Raw genomic sequence first — 20931 nt, 5'->3', positions numbered from 1 at the left:
AACAGTCATGAAATACTATATGACAGTAAAACAAGAATACAGTTCAAAAAGGAAGTGATTTGTAAAATATCCATAAAGAAAAAGAAAATCTGTTTACAGTTCTGTTTCATATGGATGTTGAGAGAAATTACTTGTAGAATATGGTCATGTAGAATAAGGCATTAATACGTGTTTTATAATGACTAATAAAGAGCCAATATACTGCTAATATGCATGTTAATTAACAAGTAGTTGATGGTTAATTTGTGTACCTTAATATAAAGTGTTACCAAAACTAATTTCCTAAAATATTTACACAGTGATTGTGACCAATTGTTAAGAGCTGATACAGAGTTACACTCTGACAATTCAGGACCACTCTATTAAAGAGTTGTTCAGTAAAATGTAACCTAAATAGACTAAATAGATTCTCCTTGACACCCAGGTACCAAGAGTACCCTTGATCAGAGTAAAGCTGTACCTTCTATTTTGTTTCTCTTCTTTGTTGTTACTTCAATTATTCTTAGAGCTCTAATAAGTGCCAAGCAAAATATGCAAAGAGATAACTGTAAAGAAATTACCAGTTCATGTAGCAAAGATATTTTCAGATTTCCTATCCTGTTAACCATCTGCCAACCCCTTAGACTTGTTGTTGCGTTGCCCTGGGGGATCTCAACAGCTGATTTTGGAAACATTAATTTAAAGGGCTCACAAATACTCTTAGAAGTGGAGTAACTGCCAGGTAATTTCCATATCCCTGTGGAAAATCACAACAACAGTGCTATGTCAAAGCTATATGAAGATAAAGACAGTAGAAATGGCAAGCCGTGAATCAGTCTGAATGGCTTTTTTATAATGTGCCATGTTTTACTCCCAGTGACACCCAGCAGGCAGTAAAGTGTGTTTGCCAGGTGCAGACACATATGAAACAGGAATGGTAATTGGGATATTCAATGCAAATTGAACCTCCTGAATCATTTCATTTTATCAGGCTTGGCCTCATTGGCTAATGCATCTAAGTTAAATTGGCACATTAGCGAGTCCATTGAGTTACAAAAACAGGAGATGAAGTGGTGGTAGTAATTCAACCCTCATCTCCTCCTCAATGACGTCCTTCTGCCTGACTGTGAGTCAGAGATATATGCTTCAACATAAAAGAGACTGACTCATGCAGCCTAAAGTCCTTCAGAACACACACATGTTGCACAGACATCCTTTTTGAATCACTGATACTGATGACACGTTCAGTAACATGTTATCAGAGGAGATTTCACAGCCGACGTGCGCAGAAAGGGATAAACACTGATGTGATTTATAGTATCTGCAGGTTGATGTGGAGAGCCGTGAAAATGAGAGGGTCACCAGTCACATCAATCCTCTCGCTTTGTGTCATCAGGTCTTAACACCTCGACAGGAATGTGTCTCAATACTGCATTTCACTTACTTGTGACAACACAGTCAAGGCACTAATAATAAACTGTCAGAGCCACTCTGCTACATGTTTTGGTCTCTACTTGATGTCCCAGTTGGAGGCTTAGACTATTTTTCTTGCATTTCAGACACTTATCGTGAGCACGCATGCATGCAGCTCTTAATGAGCTATCAAATGATGAGGATCAAACATGTTTTTCCTCTCAGAAACATTCACTCTGATCCGCTTGTCACTCTTTTATGTGTGGCTCCCTTCATATCACTCTTTCTTCATTTCATGTTAAAGAAGGTGGGGTTGATTACAATGTTTTTGGACATTTGATGTCCTCAATTTTGGTGTTGAGGAAAGAAGGGATTATAATTTAAGGCTGTCTAACTGTGAATTATTTATCTCTTAGGGTATCTCTGCTTGTTTATACCCACATCTCTAGAAACCATGGATGTATTAACAGAACTGGATACCGGGTTAGAGGCAGTTCATTCATATGAAAGTTGCTTACTGGTGCAGAAAGCCAAGATTTACTTGAACCTTCGGCATCTGTGGAGCCCATTGAGCAACGTGCACTAGTCTTTGACGTAACCTGTCTCCCATCTTCCCCGTTTCTTTACATAATGACAGTTCCTTATTCCTCGGATAATAACCAAGTTTGGTTATTTATTTATTTTTTACAATTGTTCTGACATTATGTTTAAAAAAGGGCTATCAATTGTTCTTACTTGGAAATAGATATTCCTCAAATAAATAGAAAAACCTGCTGTGTCCTCGCCAATGTAAGTCAATGGGGAAACCTTTTGGGCCAAACTGGTGTGATGTACAGGAAGGTTGTATTTACGGTTTTGTAGTAATGGTTTGGCCACTATGCTATAAAGTCCAATGCTGTTCCTTGACACTTGCTAGAAACTGAGCAAATATACACATGTTAAAACCATCTCACAGTAGCAGCACGATTGAGATCTACAATACTTGTTGTATCAGATTGCTAACGGAGAGAATAATTAATGGTAAATAACAAATGACAAGAGAGAAGAGAACAGAACAACAAAGGATGGGTGAAGCTGAAAGAGGGGCTTGTTGCATCCTGCTGTCGTACCATCCCCTAATTGCTGAGTATTTATGGTGGGAGGAGTGGTATGTGCGGGCAACATGCTTCTCCACATATACACACACACAAAACCAAAATACACACTTAAGAGATTCCGTCACCCTAGAGGGAGTCATTTGTGCTGCGGGAGCTCGGTGGGAGGCTTTTACGGGCCGTTATGTAGCCGGCACTCTATTCCTGGAAGAGCATTGGTATCTTTTGATCAAATTCTACCCCACTCTCCTGTAACCTGCTTCCTATGAATTGCGGGCTAATTGTGCCACATGGGTTTGTGTGATTGTGTATGTGTGTGTGCCCGTATGTGTGTCTGGGTGGGCAGAGGCCTTTCTATTCCTGATTGATTGTTGTCATCTTGGTGGATTATTGAGTTAGCAGTGAACGTGATAGGCTGACTACAGCATCTCAGTGGAGCATGCACACATACACACTCCCTCACACCGGTCCCTCATACCTATACACTTATTTGATTGAATGACTGGTGGAAATATTTCAGGGAAGGGTCCATGGCCATGTAATGAATACATCGTGTGTGTGTGTGTGTGTGTGTGTGTGTGTGTGTGTGTGTGTGTGTGTGTGTGTGTGTGTGTGTGTGTGTGTGTGTGTGTGTGTGTGTGTGTGTGTGTGTGTGTGTGTGTGTGTGTGTGTGTGTGTGTGTGTGTGTGTGTGTGTGTGTGTGTGTGTGTGTGTGTGTGTGTGTGTGTGTGTGTGTGTGTGTGTGTGTGTGTGTGTTGCTCATTAGCATAACTATTGCCCTGAACTGGGGCAGCAGTCCACGTAGGAATGCATGTGTGCACACAGAAAATATGTGTTTGCGTGAATGTTTGAATAATAGTTAGCAGTGTATGGTGACTAAAATAGCAGGGAAGGGGACACAATATTTTACAGTTAACATAAATTATTTAATCCAATTTTAATAAGATGAAGAGGTGTAAATGAGCTTTCCCTAAATGAAATTGTTTTTACATTATTGCAATTAACGAAAATGGTACTAGCTAGTGAAGAACTAACGGTCATAGTTTTATCCAGCCAAATGGAATAAAAGCTTTACAGATTTTCGCAAAGCCGTTGGATATTTATATTTCCCACCAATATTACCAGAGGACATTCTGATAGCTTAGCTGAAATGACTCTAACACGGGCAAAACTAATTCCACCCAAAAACATTGTTATGCCATGCAGAGAGAGAGCTACAATTATTTTAGGGGAGATGGGCATCGTAAGCTATTTGATATTCTAAAAACAGTTATGGTTAAACATAATGTGGCACATTGGGGCTTCCTTTGTCAGTTACAGAACCATCCCTGTTTGCCCAGCCATGCGTCTTAAAGCCAAAGCTGTTTATTAACCTCTCAAAGGTTGTAAATTCCCAAAGACCAACAAATGTAACTTCCCCTCATCTTTGCTAATCTCCTCCTAGAGCTGACCACATGATGTTTGACTCTTTTGACTTAGTTAATGTCCCTCTGCCCTCTATCCAAGGAATAAACAGAGGTTATTAAGTGGGAGGGAGCTCAGTTGTTCTACGTTAGAAATTTCCTTTGTGGTTTTCTCTGCATTTTCTAGCATCTCTCCATTTATCTGTTTACCATCTTTGTATATAATACTCTCCACATCCATCTCAATTTTGTTTCCAGGCTGTTTTTGTTTTTTCTCCTCCTTCCATTAGAGTGAATCTTTTATCTTTGAATTGCTGAGCCCTTCCTTGACTTTGGTATGATATTGGTGCAGGTTGCAGTTCACTCACCACGACCTCTGTCGCTCGCACCCTGTCTGTGGAGTTATCACCCTCGCCCCCTGTGAGAAAGAGTGTTCATTTTTAATTATCATTCAGTATTTGATCATCTCCCTCCCCTGCCTGTCACAACGTCTCATTGGGTTGCTGGTAACATTTCCATTACATTAGGAAGAGCAGCCACGCCTGTGCATCGCGTTTGTGTGTGTGTGTGTGTGTTTGTGTGAATGTGCTCGATGGTGTGTTCCTATCAGTGCGGGAGAGACGAGATTCATCCCTCCCTCATCCATCTTCACGCGCTTGGATGGAAATGACATGTCGACACACAACGAAACACATCGTTGCTCGAGAAACACACACACGAAAATACACACACTGGGAATGGAATTGGTTTGGTGATAGAATTCTAATTGAATGGTTCACCCCCCCTCTCCCCTGTTTTTACACCCAAATAGCATGCTAATTGAGTTGATGCAAATAGAGACTCACAGTCTTAAAGCTTCAGATTGCTTTGTTTCATGAAATCTTGCACACACAGGGCTCAGGTAGAGGGAAGGGTAATAGAAAAAAAGGCACCTACATTAATTAATCAATGCAAAAATAATTAGCCTGTAACCTTTGTTGATGTAGGTGGGGATAAGAGTGAACCTGAATTGGGAATACTGAGGTATTTCTCTTTTCATTAAAGAGGGTTTACCTCTGCTAATGCATGTGAGTGTAAACACGTTGTTTGCATGCACATATTTCATGAAGCGTCTAAGCTCACTGCAGTGGTATTATTAAGGAAAGACTTCACCTCCCATAAAGTTCCCAGAGCATTCTCATTCCTGGAGGCCATTGGCAGGAAAGGTGGAAATAGTGAGAGGCTCTTTAGCTCAGCAGGGGTTGAATCGATAAATCCGTCATTGTTTATTTTATAAAACGTACAGTGTTCACCTCTGGCGCTCCCGCAGTTGGAGGCCCAAACCACTCAAGCTTTTCCTTTCAGCTTGCTGTATGTAGGATTTTGTAGCAATTGCTGTAAGGTGATATATACAGTACATCATCAAGTTGCCAGTGTGTGTATGTAGGCTGCAATTTGTCTTGGATTGTGTATCTTTTGCAGCTGGAGAGTCACTTTGCTTCCAGGATATACCAACCTGATTTGAACATTTGATCGTTCTCTTTTTCTCCCCCTTTAGGTCTTGGGTTTAGAAAGGCAGGTCTTTGACTTCCTGGGTTACCAATGGGCCCCAATCCTTGCCAACTTCCTCCACATCATCATGGTCATCCTCGGCCTCTTTGGAACCATCCAGTACCGGCCGCGCTACATTGTGGTGGTGAGTACGTGACTGAAGAGAAGGGGTTTTTGTGAAACTCTGTACAGTCTGTCACATAATCCTGTTCCTCAGGGTTTTTGTTAAGCAGTGTCACTTCACTTTGCCTTAGTCCTCTGCCTTTGAATTTGATTGGACATGTTGCTGCCTTTCCTCTTTAATTGCAAAGTGTGCAGCACTCTCTTGTGCATTGTGTGACACCCTTAAATCACTCTAAGCCCGCGATAATTAGGGATAATTAAAGGGGGTGGCTGTGTTGGGGGGGGGGGGGGATAAGAAGCTCATCAGATTTATACTCTGTCGAATTTCTGGACAGAGAAGGTCATTCTTTGAAACACGGTGCCAAGCATATGCTGCCTTTAGTTGTACTGGCTTTGGTATAAAGAGCCACGTCTACGCGACATAAATATTATTTTATGCACTTTACTTTTTATATTAAACCATACCGTATGCTTTAAAAGCCTATTTTGAGTTGCGTAAGTGTAGGCACAGATGGTGATAGTAATGACAGGAAAGGATTGGGGAAGGGAAAAAGAGATACGAGGAAAATAGAGTAAATAAAGAGAGACAGGGGAGATATAGAAGGAAAAACGAGAGCCACACAGGAAAAAGATGAAGAAACAGAGGAAGGGAGGACAGGAAGGAGCGGCAGCAGAGCTATTGTTCCATGTCAAGTGGAAAAAGGGAGAGAGCAAGCTAAGGGGTTTCATGATCCAACATGTATGTTTTTACGAAAAGCTACTCTTGCCCTCCGCTCTTCCTCTGACATTTTAAACATAGGGATTCATCGTGAGTCAGAGGATTTCACAACCTTCACAATGATGAGTCTTTTACACAGTTTCAGTGTATGCAATCCATGTCTGTCATCAGTTGGCTCTCTGACTGCACACTTTTATAAAGTCGTAACCCTTATTCAGTCTGAGCAGTAAAAATGTGGGATGCTCCCTCAGGGCTCAAATAAACTGGCTGAACTCACTAGCCCCTTTTTATAGAAACAAATGTATTTGTGTGTACTGTGTTTACAAATGATGGGTATTAACCCATTTGAGAATATGTGTGTGTGGGATAGGATGCTGTCCACTGACTTGTCTTGCTTAAGGGGTTACCTGCCATTTTCGTTATCATCCTTCACATCCTGCTTTGTTCAGTTTGTGTAGTTTCTATGGTGCTAATCTGTCTTTGTCTCTGCCCTGCAGTACACCGTATGGGCCGCTCTGTGGGTGGCCTGGAACGTCTTCATCATCTGCTTCTACCTGGACGTAGGCGGCCTGTCCAAGGTGAGACATTTCCTTCTGCTGTTTCCTCCGAATATTTCGTTGTGCCTCTCTTAGCGAAGTGGGGTGGCTTTGTCTGTAATGTGATGAATGTTCTTCTTTCTGAGGTCACGGTTTCAGGCTGGTGGCGGATTGAAGCTTGATTTATATCTTAGTATTCTAGAGTTAAACGTTAGTAAACTTATGTTTTTTTGTTTTTGGACGTAATGAGAATTTTCTTCATACCCGATGTCGCGCTTCTATATAGCACATCACTTAAATCAGCCAGCATATTAGTCTAGATCAGGACCATTTTTGACACCATTGATTGAGATAAATTAACATGTCAGTACCCTTAGAAAAATACTGATTGTAGTTACAACATCGAACTGTTAAGTTAACTTTTACAGGTTTATATGTAGTATATTTAGCTTATCATGAGTTAATCTGTCTATATAATATAATATAATATTTTTATTATATCATAACTTAGTACTTTTCTTAACATAGGTAACATTAAGCTGTCTGTGGCTCTTTCCTGCTGTAACGATGGAAATTTCCCCTCTGTGGGACTAATAAAGGTATTCGGATTCTGATTCTGATGAGACAACAAAGAAAGGCACCAAAAGAGGGATTGATGGTTGTCAAAAAAACAAAAACATAATTTCTTTTTTGTTTTTGCTTAAAAAAAGCCTCATATCAGAGATTCTTTCCCCTATAAATTATTCAGCTATATTCTGACCCTGTGCCAATGTTTTTTATTACACCAGACATATCTTCTCTGAATTGTTGTTGTGAAATAGAATAGCATAATTGAAACATTCTTGAGGTTTATCAGCTCTGAGCATACATTTCAGCTATGATTAGATATGCTGCAGGTGCTCTTTGCCTATGTCAGGCCTGAACGCCCGCATGAAAATAGCAAATGCAGTCCAAGTAAACATGATTACTTGTGGTACATAATGACTGCGTTACACAGCCATCTAGTACACATCCTACACTGAACTATAAATCACTCCCTGAGCTTTAGGAATCTGTACCGAAGACACAAACAACGGCTCAGCAGAGCCTCATTTGGCCCCGAAGAACGTCTCTCTTTCTTTAATGTTTGTGTGCTGCATCTCTGCTGACAGCAGGACGGTTACCTCCCTGTTGAGTTTCAAGTGGAAGCTTAAAGCTTAATAGGTAAATAATCTGGAAAAAAATCCTCCTTCCCAAGCCACCACGCACACACACACTCTCTTAAATCTTTAGAGCCCCCCTGTGGTTCCCGAGTGCAGATTAGATGCATATTTATCCAGACAAAGAGAAGTGTTTGGGTGGTCACCTCTCAACCTGTAAACGTATCCACCCTCTTCCTCCTGACATCTTGTCTTCTCCCCCTCTGCTCACTGCTCCTTTGATCTTTTTAAATGTATTCCGCACATTTCGCAAGTTTTCTACCTTGCCTTTTTAATTGTAGCATACTCCTCTCCTCTCCACTCCCCCCACCCTCCTCTCCTTCTTCACTGGCTATTGATGGATATCTGGCCCAAATGCCTGCCTGACCATTGGGAATAATTAATTAATGTAGACAACGTTCAGAAAATGAATTTCAGACACACCTTCCCAAGCTCTGGTGACTTTGTCATTGTGTGATAGACCATCAAGTGTGTCTGTGTCTCTCTGCATATGTCTGTGTGTCCACTACATGTGTGTGTTTGTTGTGTGTGCTCCTGCATGCTAGAATAATGAGGCTTGTACGGGCCAGCTGCTTGGGGCTGCGGCTGGGCATTAACCCGACAGATGGAGCCAGCCTGGGCTCCCAGCTCTGCATATGGTGGCCAGGACGAGAGCTGGCTAATGGATCGCACACACACACACACACCCACACCCACACCCCAGCTAAACATGCACGAACATTTTTGGCACGCAGCTTTCTGAGAGGTCCCCAACATAGTTTATCATAAAACCGAGTCAGCAAATTCTGTTCAGCTAGCCTTGACAGATGTTGACAGGACTGTTCTGAAGGTTGTGTCTGCATGTATGTGTTTGCATGTATTTGTGTAAGTTTGAACGTGTAAGGGTAACCAGGCCCTCTATGTGAGGGGGTAGGTTGTTGGAGTCATATGCCACATGCTCTGTCACCTCCTATTGATCCTTCATCCCCTCCCCCACGGTGCAAGACAGACTGACAGACAGACCCCTGCTACTCTACACAAACCTCTGTTTTAAACAGTCCCCAGTCCTTTACCACTTCTCTTTTTATTCATTACATCTCACACTCTGCACACACTGACCGCAGACACAGAGTCTTTGGATGTCAGCAGAGAGCTGTCTGAATTAGAAACAGATTCTGTCACACTCCACACTGAGCTTTGTTTCACAGAAAATCTAATGATAAGCATATTTTATAGAAACATATCTCTCTTCTGATATCAGCATATAACCATTGACAAAACAAAGAGTCACTTGCTTGTATAGAAAACATATTATCTGTCTGTATTTTTATATATTCAGATTTGAAGCCAAGCTAGAGGCTGAGTTCTATGGAAGTTGCCGAAGCACCTCTTTGGTCTTGATTGAAATAATCCCAACAACTATTGGATGGATCTACAGATAGCTGTAATGTCTTGTTAAAGCTGTTTTTGTATTGTTGTTGGGTGAATAAATCAATCCTCTTGTGTGAATTAATCACACGGTCCAACAGTGCTTCTATCGCTGTAATCGCTCATATAGATTGCCAATAAAACTGATTACACATTCGATAAAATGTATTTATATCCATTTTGTGGATTAACTTCATGAGCATGAAGTAGAAATTTGAGAGGTGGCTCTGTGTTCAGTTTGATCTGTACTGCCTTGTTTTCATATATCAGTTGTAATTTCAACCAGAAAACTAACAATTAACAATTGTTAGTTTCAGATTTGTCCGCCTCAGTGGTCTTCTTGCCTCTCTTTCTCACAGCATACACACAAAGTAACTGCTGATTGTATTTGAGTCATGCAGACCCCCCTCAACACAATCTCTTTTGATTGGGTGAATTAATCAATTTGCAGCGACTGTACATGGCATGCACACCTTTATGTAAAGTCTATATGAGACCCTCATCAGAGCCTGAAGAGTCTACAACCCCAGTTAGCCCTCAGGTTTGCCCCAGTGATCACACAAACATAAACTCTCTTCTCTGTATTTCAGAAATAATAAATCATGAATAAATAGAGTTTAAAATCACTTGATCTTTAACTTTATAGACCGCCCCATATCTCTAATGATTCCAATAATAGGATTGTCTCTAAATATATCTTGACTTTAATAAAGAAAATAGTTGGAGCAGTATAAGCAGACTAACCTTGAATCTGTGATGATGAGGGATTGATTTGTGCTTTAGGGTGCATGGGAGCATAACAATACCACTTCTGACAGTAAGTTGCCAAAAGCTTCAATATTGACTTTAATGTCCTGCAGTTGTGAGCGAAGCTACAGCTTAGATAGAGATGGTTTCCCTAGCTCGCAGGCTCAATCAATGGCATCTGTCAAGTCATTAGTCTTCACAATTCTACCTTCTGACCTTCAGCCGCCCTTGTTTTTGCTACTCTGACGGAAACGGGAACGAGGAATAATCAACCTGAAAAAAAACAGGAATAATATACAATGGCTTCTTTTTAATATCGTTCATGACTCCTGTTCTTTCCCACTGTCTGCAGACGTCTGTTGTTGACAGCTGTTGATTCCAGCGATAAGTTTGTGTTGTCGAGGTTTACATGTTAATGTGAGTGGGGGTTGATAGGAATCAGAGATGTTTCCTGACAGCGCTCGGCTCTGTTAATAATGCATGTCTCGTCACCGAGGGGGCAGATGCGGGGTTAGATTGCTGTATTGAGGTATTGATTGGTGTGAGCGTCCATACGTCTGTATGCGTGGGCTCATATGGCTCTGTGCAGATTAAACATCACCTGGGTGTACAAGAGCACATGAATCAAATGCTAGATTTAAAAGCTGTAGTAATCATTTGGTGCACTTTCAGAAGTCATAAAAGTTCACTCTAAAAAGTTTGTTGGCTTAGTCTAACAAAGGCTTTTGTCCTCGTAACCTGTGTCCCGTGGGCTTCAGGCAGGTCATATGTTCTGTCAATATTCACTTAGACTATTCAAAGGGCAGTCACCCAAATTATATAAAAAGGACATATATTACATTATATTATGATATACCTATGCTGTCTAGCCCTACTGATATTTTTAGTTTCATTTGCCCTGGTTCTCAGAGTTGATTCTTCACCCCAATACGGTGGAGGTGAATTAAGTTTGAGCTGTTGTGCTCAAAGCACTTTAAAAAAAAAAATCCCATTTAAAAATACTCAACAGAAACCTTTATTTCCTGTCCCTGTTACTCTGGATGAACCACAAAACACAGTGTCAAAATGTTGAAAAAGCAATGATTTATTCATTAGTAAGTACCGGTAGTTCAAAAATAAAACAGTTTACTGTGGTTTCTATGGATTTGCATTAAGAAAACAAGTGCATTGTTCTTGGAAAGACACAGCAATTTTGAATGACATTTTCAAGTTTTGAGCACAAAAAACTAATATCCATAAACCTTCATTATAACAGCAGAAGTCTTTCAGATAATTCCTTCAGTTAGTATTGAATGGACTCTGACATTTATATCAGGCTTAGGAAACTTTATAACTGCTTAGCATCAGTATTTCAACGTGGCCTTGTTGAGCGTTTCAGCATGCTGACCTGCTGACTTTAGCATCTAGCTGTGTCACAGAGACAGAATACTAACACCGTTGCAAGTTTCCTGAGATAAAACCCCTGCCTCTCCTCTCGTACAACATGACCTGTGATTCAGCCTTGTTTTTCTCATAAAGAATACATGTACATCATAAGTTATGCATAGACTCCTTGCAAAGAAAGTATTGTTTTTTCTGCTTTCAGGACAGTGACCTGCTGACATTCAACATCTCAGCACATCACTCTTGGTGGAGCGAGCACGGGCCGGGTTGTGTGAGGAGAGAGATGCCTCAGGCTCCAGGGGTCCACACTACGGAGAGCCACTCCTACATCACTGTCATGGGCTGCCTCATGGACTACCAGTACATCGAGGTCATGCATAGCGGCGCACAGATTCTCATTGCCGTGAGTACAAGTTGGTTATGTGACTGTAGCACTGACACATTCACATGCAGGGACATGTCATCTCACAGGCAGTGATCATATCCCACATTTTAGACGGATTCCTCAACCTCTGTGGGATTCAGAAAGGTGAACATGATAGGAAGAAAGTTGATGTTTTGGTTTTCGCCTCAAGCGCTTTCTTCAGTAAACTTCCACAGCGGTCTGTTAATTTGTCTATCACAGCCTCCCTTCTTGTGCCCCGGTCACTGAATGAAAAATTGATCTGTTGTTTTGTCTGGCTGAGGTTCAGACCTGCCAGCTGCTAACAGGTTATTCAAACACTGGAAGGACTGTTATTGTCCTCTCCGTACAGCACTGGATGAATACACCAGAAACACACATCCTGCCAGCATACACATTAACACACACTCATGTATGACTAGCTAATCCTCGTAATGAGCGAGGGCCAGGACCTTCTTAGCTGCCAGCACAGCGGGTAGTTGGGTTCAGACATGAACAATACAAATATTTGCTCACAGTAGCATTGACTTACCAAACTTTGACTCCATTGCAATGCACATAAACACATCCAAGCTAACATAGCAGCTTCATCAACCTTCAGTGGGTTTCAGAGTCCTGTTGGTTTTCATTCTTACCATTTAATCTTATTACCTGAGAAAGCACATTGAAAGCAGTTAAGTTCATGCTAGAATAGAAAAAAGACTAGCAGAAGGACCCAGTGTTGAGAAGCGCTGGATTGTAACATTCATCCCATCACCCCCATGGAGGGTAAGGTAATAAAATGGCTGACCTGACTTTATAGCCTCTCACTGAACCTCATTGGTGCCTTCACTATAGGTAATGAATTGGTTTACTCCTTGCCTCACATGTACAAGTTACGGCAACACTTTTGCCCACACTTTTACATGTAATGTTCAACCAAGCATTCAACACCATCTCCAACAGTCCCTGTAAGGAGAAGGAACATTTTTACTGATGTCCCATGTGTCACAAATGGCATCATACTCCTTGTACCCTTACTTCCTTCTCAGGCTAAAAGTACCTCTTTGAATATAAGTCCTTGGAGATGTCTACTTTTGTTTTGTTTTGTCCTTTTTCCTCTCAGAGGTTACCTTGCATGGCAGATGAATAATCGCAATATCACAAGATATACTAAGATTAAAAAAAAGTTATTTGTTTGTGTCCAAACCACCAGCTGTTTAAACCAATGGGTGTCCTGTGAGGAGCCACTGGCAGCTAAGGTTGTAGTTAAGGTGTGCGTGATGCAACTTGTGAGACGATGTCGCTGTAGCATCAGTTCAATTATTATTTTATTTATTGAAAGAAGAGCAGATAAGGGCACCGAAGGCTTGTCCTCACGCAAAAGATGGTCTGCGTCTCTCCTGACTGTCTACGCCAAGGATTTGATTGACAGATGGTTCATCAAATCACCTGCCAAGTATTTTTTTGCAAGAGCCTGCCCTTTTCCTTAGAGTTTCCAATGACGGCTTCTCAGATGGTTCTGTGTAATAAACCATCTGGTGTGTGAAGTTAAAACAGAGGGCCAGACACAAAGAGGAAGTTGAGGGAGTGAATGAAACAAATCAGGCGAAAAAGTGGGATGTCCCTTTGTCCTTTTCAGGGGGGTTTCAAGGTTGCAGTGGGAGGCCATTAAATATTTAGTTTTTGCTCTAAGGAGCATGTTTCATTAGGATGAAAAATGTGGATCCATTGGCCTGTAATGGAGCCATCACTGTCAAATATCTGCTCTGATTCATCATGAGCGAAAAGGAAATCGTTCAGAAGTGAAGCTTTGGTAAAGTCAGCCAGTGTTGCTAATGCCGCTAAAGGCTACATTCAGTAGAGTCAAAAAGTAACTTAAAGGTCTAAAAGATGAGCTTCAAGTGGAGGAAACACTTTCAAACTGGGATAATGTATTATTCATAAATTCATCACTGAGGGGAATATTTCTGCACCATCTCTGCTGTTCTTTGTTTCCTTCACTGAAACCTACAGTAAATATTTGTATTATTGGTTTTCTTTTACTACCATGATAAAGGCTGATTTTCCTGTCAGTGAAATCAGCAGAAGAGCCACACACATCTATTTCTAGCCTCCCATTATCCTGTCCTCTTTTTTGCTCCTGTGCACCGTCTTCGCTGTTAAATAAAACAGTCAAGTCTGTGATAACATCTCCGTTGAGGTGGAGGGAAGATGGGAAATTCAGTTTACATCTGTAGACTTAACTCTTACACACAAAAGGAAGAAGTGAGAGATGTCAAGGGGCTGTCAGAGCTAGTGAGCCTCTAACAAAATGCGCGGACACACACACACACACACACACACACACACACACACACACATACACATACACACACACACACACACACACACACACACACACACACACACACACACACATTGATATCTGATTATTTTGTGTAGGTTATTGCTGCCACAGGCACTTCCTTTTATCTGGTGCCTTTATTCCCTAGGAACCTGAATTGGTATGATTGTGTGGAAGTTGATAATGGCAGGAACTGCGTCATTCTCTCGCTCATTTGCTCATTTGCTCGTTTTTCCTCCTGTCTTCTTTCCTTTCCAGATCTCACTCTGTTTGACCTTCATGTCAATCAAACTCTCAAACAATGACAAAAATTACAATTGCATTTTTCCCTCTCGCTGCATTTCTCACTCACTGTCACTTTTGCTCCTTCACCCATGTTCTTTTTTGGATCTAATGAGATGACTCTCTCATGTCTCAAGTGTAGCTTGTGTAACGCCATGGTGGGGGACGGATAAGGGCCCATGGTTTATTAGAAAGGTCCCCTCAGCAGGCTCGGCGTGGGCAGACCCCTGTGATCAGCGCTCGAGCCTGTGCTTTGCCTAAAGGGTCGGTGCGTGTTTTGTGGTTGTTCAGGTTCACTCAGTTCAGCAGCATGAAAACAGCATGGCAACCCCACTCACCCCCGCACTCATCCAAAAGGTCAGGGTGCTTTGTTTGATAAGTCCATTAGTGCATGTTGTGTTTTTGAAACTCTCATGTTAAACAACCACCACCACTGTGGGGAATATGGGGTTTTGGAGTGTGCACATGCTGCATGGGGAGCCAACTGGAGGGACCTTTGATGTGCTTCTATTTGAAGTGCCGTAATTTGGCCAGACCCGAAATGACCATGCATTGTCAAGTGTAATAATGGCATTAAGCATCTCTGCAATATGTCAGCGCTGACACTGAATGCCTGAATTGTTGCTGCTATATACGTTTTACAGCAACTGCTTCAAAGGATTATAAAGATCCCAGGATAAAAAGATGGTTGATGCAGTAATACAGAGCAGTTTTAGGTCTGCTGGCTAGTACAAAAATGGGGAGGAGAAGAGAAAGACCTGAAGACCAGAGGAGAGAGAATTAGTATCCAGCGGTGCCTCTGAATATTGTGAAAGGCTACTCGCTGTACATCGTAAAAATATGACTGCCTGCCATTATACTTCAAAGGCTGTCTCCGCCAAGAGCTTTAATTGTTAATCTGTTTTGCGGGGCAATGGATTTTCTTCAGATTAATTTTTTAATATTTAGTCTTCTTAAACTTCTGAGAGTTGGCAAGAAATAGAACAGGGAAAAAAGGAGAACTTGTCAGTTAAAAATAAACAACATTAAAGAAGTAAACCTTTCCCTAGTGGCATGTTTGGTTTTCTTTGTGCTTGTTGAGTATGTATCTGTTGTTTTATTTGACTGCCTGTGTCGCAGTTTGTCCATTCCTTTATTGGTCCAGAGAGCCTCATAATTCTCCCCATCACTGAGTCCGGTCTACTATATGGGGCTGAATGTGACAAACAGGCAGTCTTTTCTTTGTTGCTATAGCTTTCATTTCTGTAAGGGCAAACTCTTGTGTCTGTGTGCTTGCTGTTATTGCAATTATGTTATGTGGAAGATGCAAATCAGTGCTCTCAACAACCCCATGTGGTCTGGTATGCAGTATAGGTGTGCGTGTGTTTGGAAAGGAACAGGTGGATATGGTCCCTGCTGTCCCTATCTCATCTTGTTTTATCATTAAACTTGCAGCTGCCCACACACACACACACACACACACACACACACACACACACACACACACACACACACACACACACACACACACACACACACACACACACACCTAATTAACCTACAAGACATCTGGACCACCCCTTTCTCCCTCTCTCTTTCTGCTCCTCCTCTCACCTATATGAGATATATATATAAATGTAATTAACTTTAACATAAAACCGAGAACAATAAATCCCATTCAGCAAGTGTCGGGCATTTTTAGCTTGTTTGGTCCACCACTCAGGTACACAGTTATCTATAAGTGTGAAATGTATTGCCATGTAATTGTCTGAAGAATAAACATGGAAATCCTACTTACTTTTTAAATCCCTATGCACCTTTTCAGTGCCACAAGCAAGAAACACCTCAACATCTACCAAATGAATTGGCACGCATTTCCTGATCTAGAAATTCTCAAAAAATGATACAAGCTTAATATAAGCATGTAAGCGTTGTAATGAGAAGCATGTTAACATTAATATATTAGCATCTAGCTCAAAGTACAGCTTTCTTTGTTGAAATGGCTCAACATAGATATCCAAATAAGTGACTGTAACCCTGATTCATTGTTGTGGGGTGAATGCACGCTTCTAATCATTAAATAAATGTCTAGTAGACTGATGTTTATGAGTAAAGTGTCAAAGTTGTATCTTTCTGTACTCGCACATTCAGAATACACCTGACCTTCATTAGCTTATGCAAATACAAGTAACCTTCCTTTTTAGCTCAGAAGCTGGCCTTCTTCTCCTGACGTTTTTCTTCCTTGAACTTCTTGTGGCCCTCATTATCTTTGAGAAGAAGATAGTGCTGAACTATCAACAACTTGTCTATTATTTCCTATGCAACAAAGAAAATAGTAAATCAAGGCCCACCGGAGGACAGCTTTGCTTTTGATGTATTCCCACATCTTGAGCTGAACTTTTGGTGACTGGTTTTCTGCTGTCTTGCTTCCTTCTGTTAGCTGTACAGATAATTGTTAACTACTCAAAACTTTCAGAGGTTACAGACAGAAAGGCCACACTTACTGAAACAATAAAACAAGGACACATAGATAGATGAAGAGAAAGGATAAGATAGTAGGATTTGAAGATAGTGGAGTGACAGTGATGTGGAGACCTGTGTTTAAAAATGTACTAACTTAAACAAGAAAGTGCAGAGTGCAAAAGAAAAAATGATTGGCAGCTAAATGAGTTGACTTAAGTATGGCACGTCCTCATAGGCAGACTGACATAAAGCCTCAGAGGACATGTGCGGGCTTTATGAGCTTAATTAATTTGGCATCAATCTCCATAATGATCCCTGAACTCCAGAAGTGACGGTGGGAAGTCAAAGAAGGAAACCGGGGACTGTGTGTGTAGGGAGGGGGCGTGGGGAGGATTTATGAGTGTGATTATTTAATATGCAAGGATATATAAGTGGAAGTGTCACTTGTTATTGAGGACACTGACCTATATTGGCTAAGGACTGCAATGCCTCAAGCAAAAAGCCAACAAGTGTTCACTTCTGATCTTGCTAGCTTCACATAAAATGTACTAAGCTATAAAAAAGGAAAAACTAGAAGCCAGAATGGTTTAGGATCAGCCCATGGAGATGGAATCGCAAGGAGTGACAAATGGTGGTCATTTCCCCTAACTGAGCAGCGATAAGGTTTGACATTCACTAATTAAAGGTATACAATGTCATAGAATATCTGTTGTGTTGCATCTGTCTCTTCTTAACTGCTATTTATGAGGGTGCAATCAGGCTAAGGTTTTTCTTTTTTGGACGATCCTGCATTTTTCCCTTGGACTGCTCTGCATCTGCACTCCCGCTGCGTCAACACAGTGCTCTCATTGAAAGAAATGAGGGGGCTGTGTTTTTCCACAGGGCTTCTTTTACTGTTCGTAACTTGGCCTAATAGTGTTCTCCACCACAACCCCAAATTAAAATATATCTGTGTATCAAGTATTCACCTACTAAAGCCAAAATTGTCCACCGTTTCCTTTTCAAACGTGTAGCACACAACTCAAGATTGTCGTCAATGTCAGAATCATTCTCAATAACCTTAAATCTGTCTTTGGTTTAGACGAAAGATGACGCTGCAGGCATGACATGACGGAGATAACAAGACAGTCAAATAGCCGGTTCATAATTGGTATTAAACGACCAAGTCTCCTGACATTTAATAAAGTATAGTCTGATGATTCCAATGTCAATCCTAATGGACAGATGTTCCCAAATCTCGAAGTTGTCATAGTTAGACATTGTTGTGTGTCTTCCTTTCATCTTTATCCTTGGATGTTTAGTTTCTACCAGTTCCAAGCCAGTCGCGATGAAAACGTCAGCCACTGGCTCACCGAGGTGCTTAGTCTGACATTATGCAGACGTTGTGCTATGAAACTGGCAGGGTAAAGACCAGTTGATATCCTGTTTAAAAGACATATTCATTCTCTCATGCAGCTCCTACAGTAGTTAATGTTTCATTTATTCAATAATGTCATTTAAATGATAATTTCAGGGTTGCAGTGCTTATGTGAAAGGAGCTTTAGAGCATTTATGACATGCCACACTGAAGCTGTTCTGGCGGCTCATTATGGCCCAACACCTTACTGAAACACTTTATATTGAGTTTTCTATTAATTTGTCAGACATCTGTTTATATGCTTTCCAACAATTCCTTACTTTTCTCAGTCTCAAGCCTCCTCTGTTGTGACATATTGGCTTTGACTCAATCCCAGACCACAACACTGATCAGAGCCCTTTATGGAAACTAAACGGAACAGCAATCATGCATAGATATGAACTCCTACTCGCTTGGCTCACACTTTTAAAGGAAAAACACACACGGACACAATAACACTGAAAACTGGGTGCACCCTGCTGTTAACACCATCTTGTGTTTGACACTGATTTTATACATATGCAAATTCACCTCCATTTCACCGCCACTGTAATGGTAGGGGTGAGACCAGCAATTACATACTAGAGAGAGAAAACTGAGTGAGAGATAAGCTGAGAGAACAGTTGTGTGTATCTTATCCAACCCACACAGAGGCAGACCCACTCCGCTTTTCTACTAGACACCACACCTGCGTTTCATTCATAAATAAAACATTTAATCTACATCTGGGTGGACTTCAATCAAGCCCTAATATTAAACTCATGAATAACGGGATTAAAACCCAAATGAGATGAAATGAAATGAAAGTCATGCAAACTGCACTTCATATAGTTAAGATATAGCTCGAATGAATGTTATATAAAATAAGCACCGTCACAGACAGTCAGTCCCCTCTTGGGTTTTGTGTTTGTGTACCCAGTGTGCGAGGAGGGCAGTGTGCCCGATGCTGTTTTAATTGGCATGGCAAAGTGCCAAGTGATGGATGGATGGCTGGGTGGAGAGAGACTGTCTCTCAGTGTCTATCTCTCACTGTGATGGTTTCTGAGACAGCCATCTGCTAGTTCCACAGGCTATTCTCAGCTCTGCTTCCTCGCACGAGCATCAACATACAGTCATAAGCACCGCGCAGCTTTTTTGCTTTCTGTAGTGTTTGTGCATAACTACTGTATGTACACTCGAGAAGCCTGTTTCCGTGAGCCAACACTGCTATTACACTAAAGCACTGTAGAGATGTGAAAAAAACACTGAAAAAGGATACCCTTTTAAGATGTTCTGGCGAGTATCAGCAAACCGTTGTGTGACTGTGGCTGCTTTCGGCTCTGTTTTTTATCTTAAACCAACTCCTGAAGGAAATGTATGGTTCTTCAGCAGCTAAATGCTAGGAACACTAGCTAGTCCCTGACTTTGTGTGTCTGTTGTGTTGTGCTTAGCAGATAGCATAGGTTGGGTTTTCCCAACTGTTTTTTTGCTGCCTGCTGTGGAGAGAAATAAAGTTGATAAGAGCAAAGTGACTGAACCAAAACGGTGACGGTGCGGGGCGTAAAACCAAAAACAATGAGCTGAAAGATGCAATATAAAACTCTGAAGAGTTGAAGAAAACCTTAGAGTGAATATGAATTTGATGTTGTTGCTGGGTCCTGTAAATTGTTTGCTTGATGGTTACCCTTGAGGAAACCCTAACAAACACCAACCCACCATCTCTCAAAATTGAGGCTTCATCCCCACACAACCCCTTTTTTCAGATGTTCTGTATCTTGTTGTCTATCAAAGCAAACACACAGCTGTTTATCAACTGCACACTGTCAGCTCTGCGGAGTCTAACCTCTCTTTGTTTGCCTGTGTGTTCACAGCTCCTGGGCTTCGTGTACGCCTGTTATGTTGTCAGCGCTATCACCGAGGAGGAGGACAGCTGTGAGTTGCTTTACCCCACACACACACACACACACACACACACACACACACACACACACACACACACACACACACACACACACACACACACACACACACACACACACATTCTTGAAACAGATCATTGCAACAATTAATGAATCGTTGCAGGTCATTACATTTCATTTCAGCTGAAGCCTTTATCCAAAGCGACTTGCAATAAGAGTCACATTCAGTTTTGCTTACACTGATGAGATGAAAACACCCTCATTGGGGAGAACAGGGCTACATCTTTCTTCATCTCCCTCACTTCCTATCCCACCCCACACTACCACCTCTTCAGCTCTCGCCTGTCTCCCTCCTCTCCTCCCCCAGCCAGCTGTACCCTCTCTCTCTCCCCCCTTTCCCCAGAATGAAGCAGCCATGTGTTCCCTCTCCACACCTCCTTCAGCCAATTCTTTCCTTTCTCTTTCAACGTATCCTCTCGTCGCCTCTTCTCTCCTCCTCCTCCTCCTCGGTCTGTGTGGTCCTCGCTGTTGTTGTAGACCTCCTTTAATGTACTCTGGCTTTCACTTTTCTCACTTTCTTCTCTCCATGTGCCCCCTTGTTTGTCGCTCCAGCTGTCTGTCGCCTTTCAGGGTGGCTTGTTTTTATACCGCA

General features: G+C 41.5%; 1 protein-coding gene across 2 annotated transcripts in view; it reads left to right on the top strand.

Moving 5' to 3' along the window:
* nkain4 (sodium/potassium transporting ATPase interacting 4) overlaps positions 1-20931 on the top strand; it is a 43006-nt gene that overhangs the window by 11219 nt on the left and 10856 nt on the right. For both annotated transcript variants that reach the window (XM_079673561.1, XM_079673560.1), the window contains exons 2-5: positions 5427-5564; positions 6758-6838; positions 11735-11935; positions 20232-20292. In XM_079673561.1, the coding sequence (XP_079529687.1) occupies positions 5427-5564; positions 6758-6838; positions 11735-11935; positions 20232-20292 (481 nt within the window). The remainder of the gene's footprint in view (positions 1-5426; positions 5565-6757; positions 6839-11734; positions 11936-20231; positions 20293-20931) is intronic.

The sequence above is a fragment of the Notothenia rossii genome, assembly GCF_949606895.1.
Source record: "Notothenia rossii genome assembly, chromosome: 4".
Taxonomy (NCBI): domain Eukaryota; kingdom Metazoa; phylum Chordata; class Actinopteri; order Perciformes; family Nototheniidae; genus Notothenia; species Notothenia rossii.
Note: the sequence above shows the minus strand (reverse complement) of the source record. Positions and strands in the feature narration are given on the sequence as shown.